Raw genomic sequence first — 3,226 nt, forward strand, 5'->3', positions numbered from 1 at the left:
CAAATACAACACTCATTAGACAATCTGTTTTAGTTCAGGCTGTCGAAGATATTAAAATACATTTTATTTAAATGAATCATCAGCACTGATTGTCCCAACATTATGGTACCAGTAACAATTCTATCCATTTATTTTCACTGTTTTTAAATGTAAAGCATCAAAATAAAACTATAATATTTCAATATTTCAGTCCCGGAGCCGGCCAGCAAGACCTGGAAAGAGGTGCTTTCTGCAAGTTACAGCAGTTCAACGAGTGGCAACTGGAGCTGGGATGCCAGTGACCAATCGGTGCCCTCCACACCGTCCCCGCCGCTTTCCAACGATGCCAGCAAGAATTTCCTGCTCTCGTCCCAGGGTGATGATGTCAGCGAGGATGTCACAGAAAGCACACACTTCATGTTTGAGGACCCCATACCCCGGAAACGGAAGGTAAAATGTTGGTACCCTGTCGAGCGTCTTCTGCTTTAATTAAAAAAATACAGAGTAACCAGTTTTTATCCACGTATTCAAAATGTTGAGACTAAATAAACGTAACAGATTGTAATTCAAATTCAGGGCCAAAGATGTGGACAGATAAATCAAACAAGTTTTTTCTTCTAAAGAACAGAAGGGAGCTACTAGAAAATACTAGAAATATTCWGAATACGCAACACCTCTGACATAAACCGGTCCATATCTGCTGATGGATTAACTTCTCTCTTTTCACTTTTTTTCCCCAAATTTTGTTCAWTTCAGACCATTTTCCACATCGGAGTGCTTTCATAGCCAATAAGGCTTCCATCCGTTGTAAAGTCCTTAAGGGTAGGAAGGTTGGATAGTCAGGGGAAAATGAAGGAAAGGATTTAAATGGGGGAGGGATGAAGTATGGGTTGAAGGGATTCAGAAAAATGAGAGCAGTTGGAATTTGTTAGGAAGAGAAGGAAAATTATTGCTCAAGGCGACCTCAGGAGGACAAATGGATCTTCTCATTCCCTGCAGCCTCAGAGTGGCAGAGGAGGGTTCATATACTGTGCATATGGGAGTCTGCAGTTCATTCTCTTTGAGGCAAGACTGTAGTAAASATCATTGACTTCCTGATACAAATATTCAGCCTTACAATATCTAAAGACAGTGCTGTGAAATCGGTATAGGTTTCCATTTACAGTAAACAAAGTTGAAACCCTTCTCAGTTTATTGTTTACTTACCACTGGGCTTGAAAATGTTTATTTGCTTTTAGAATTAAAAAAATGTGGCATTGAATCATTTTTTGTTTATTTTTTTAGAAGCACAGCTACATATTTAATAACTTTGCTAAAAAAAAATCCTAATTTTTTTATATTTTTAGCCCAAATCTAGACAGCACCCTCTGCTGGACGCAGATGAAAGGGCAGGCTGGACTTKGCCTTCATTGCGTTCAATTTTTAATTAAAACTGTGCTGTTTTTTTATTGTTTATCTAAGTTTTMTGTTTTTATTGGAAAACCTTAGAAGCTGAATGGAGATTATCCARTGGCTGCTTCTGGCTGCAGTTTGCYCGTGTGTGATCTAGTGTGAGCAGCTATTGATTGGATCGTAGTCGGCTGCCAGATTTCATACAAATAGCGAGTTAAGAGGATAATTTACCCCGCCTGTTAGCTGAATTACTGTAACAGTGTTAAGATGACAGAAAAAGAGCTTAAGGAATAAGATGATTTATTGATCGTTAATAGGCTTTGGGGTTAGCGTTGCTGCACTTTCTTTCTTTTTAACTCTCGTGGTTGGRTGGAAGCAARTTACCAACACTTCTCAAGAGGTTTTTTCTGCATCGTTTTTGCTGTTAAAGGCAAAAATAATTACAGTCAACAAGAAATGTTTTATTGTGTCTTAGAGTTAACTTAATCATTAGTTGAAAACACGTTTTGTGACACTGTCATTCTAAAACTCTTCTGCTCTTTTTTTCTGGTGTTTTTTTCTTCATGGGCTGTTTGAGGGCAATGAAAGCACACACCTTCTGTCTTTTATTAGCAGAGATGCAGGTCTCTGCCTGCTCAAGGGAGGGAGCTGCTGGCCTAGACATGTAGGGAAAAGTAAAAAGAAAAAAGAAATGAAACAACAGCCCCGTGCCTGCTGTCTAAACATCTCCTCATAGTTTACGCTGCACATGAGTCAGGCAGCCTGATTCTGTTTTATGTTTCATGAGATTTCAGGAGTGCTGGGACACAATTCAAGGTCTCTTCATTTTGATCGACGCTCTGAATCATATGTAACAATGCCTTTGTCTCGTCATCAAATGTTTCCTTACCACAACCCCACATCACGAGCAAGTTAGCAATGAGATGTAAAAATAGTGCATGAAGTTATTTGTTTTAAAGCTGCATAAAATGTTAGTTTTATTTAGTCCTGATCTCATTTACACTCCTATTTACTGTTTCTAGCTGTTTTATACAGTCGCTCAGTGTGTCAGGAATAGCTGACCTGTRAAAGTCACACAAAAGACTGAAACAACCGTTTTCATTTCATCCATCAGTTCATACATCATTTATTCAGGGATGTTTCGATGCATGATTAGTGTTTCAACTTTCTGCATTTTATTTTCTGTAAATGTAAAAAGTTTGAAGGCTGGTCTAAAAGATCAATCACGTTGCTTTTTTTTATCTTTCCAGAACTCCATGAAGGTGATGTTTAAGTGCTTGTGGAAGAATTGTGAAAAAGTCCTCAGCACCTCCTCAGGGATCCAGCGACATATCCGCACCGTCCACCTGGGGTGGGTTGTTTTCATCGCACCCACTCTGAGCACACGTACACACACACTCAAACACACTGTTTGTGTGTTGTCTCTGACAGTTTTTCAGTAACATTTAGTCCAGATGAAACTTCATTTTACCAACAGGACCACATCTCTCTTACACTTGGCTTCATTTTTTTTTTTGTTATTCACTTAGATTTGATTTTTGTTCCTTTTCTCACCCTTGCACCTCAGGTTTTGTCCTAATCAAATTCCTACACACCCACACACACTCCCACACACATGTACACCCCCACCAGGCAGTAACATGAGCTTCATGAGTTACACATTCATTTTGATGGTCATAATTTATAAAAAGATGTCTTTTTTTACAGTCATTGTAGCTATTTTCAAAATGATTTTTTTTTTAGGTTTTAGTGTTAATAAAAAACTTTTTAATCTCCTCAGCTGCTTTGGGGTTGTAGACTATTATTTGGAGCATGTTGTAAGACAAAACTAGTGACAGTTTATATTCTGTTCACC

General features: G+C 38.4%; 1 protein-coding gene across 1 annotated transcript in view; it reads left to right on the forward strand.

Annotated features, from left to right (window-relative positions):
- Positions 1 to 2,722, forward strand: part of slc2a4rg (SLC2A4 regulator) — a gene marked incomplete at its 3' end in the record, with an annotated part of 32,788 nt that extends 30,066 nt beyond the window's left edge. Inside the window, 2 exon segments of the mRNA XM_014016904.1 lie at positions 191 to 429; positions 2,622 to 2,722. Of these exon segments, the coding sequence (XP_013872358.1) occupies positions 191 to 429; positions 2,622 to 2,722 (340 nt within the window).
- Positions 2,723 to 3,226: the final 504 nt, after the last annotated feature.

This window comes from Austrofundulus limnaeus, unplaced genomic scaffold (assembly GCF_001266775.1).
Source record: "Austrofundulus limnaeus strain Quisiro unplaced genomic scaffold, Austrofundulus_limnaeus-1.0 Scaffold3, whole genome shotgun sequence".
Classification (NCBI taxonomy): Eukaryota; Metazoa; Chordata; class Actinopteri; order Cyprinodontiformes; family Rivulidae; genus Austrofundulus; species Austrofundulus limnaeus.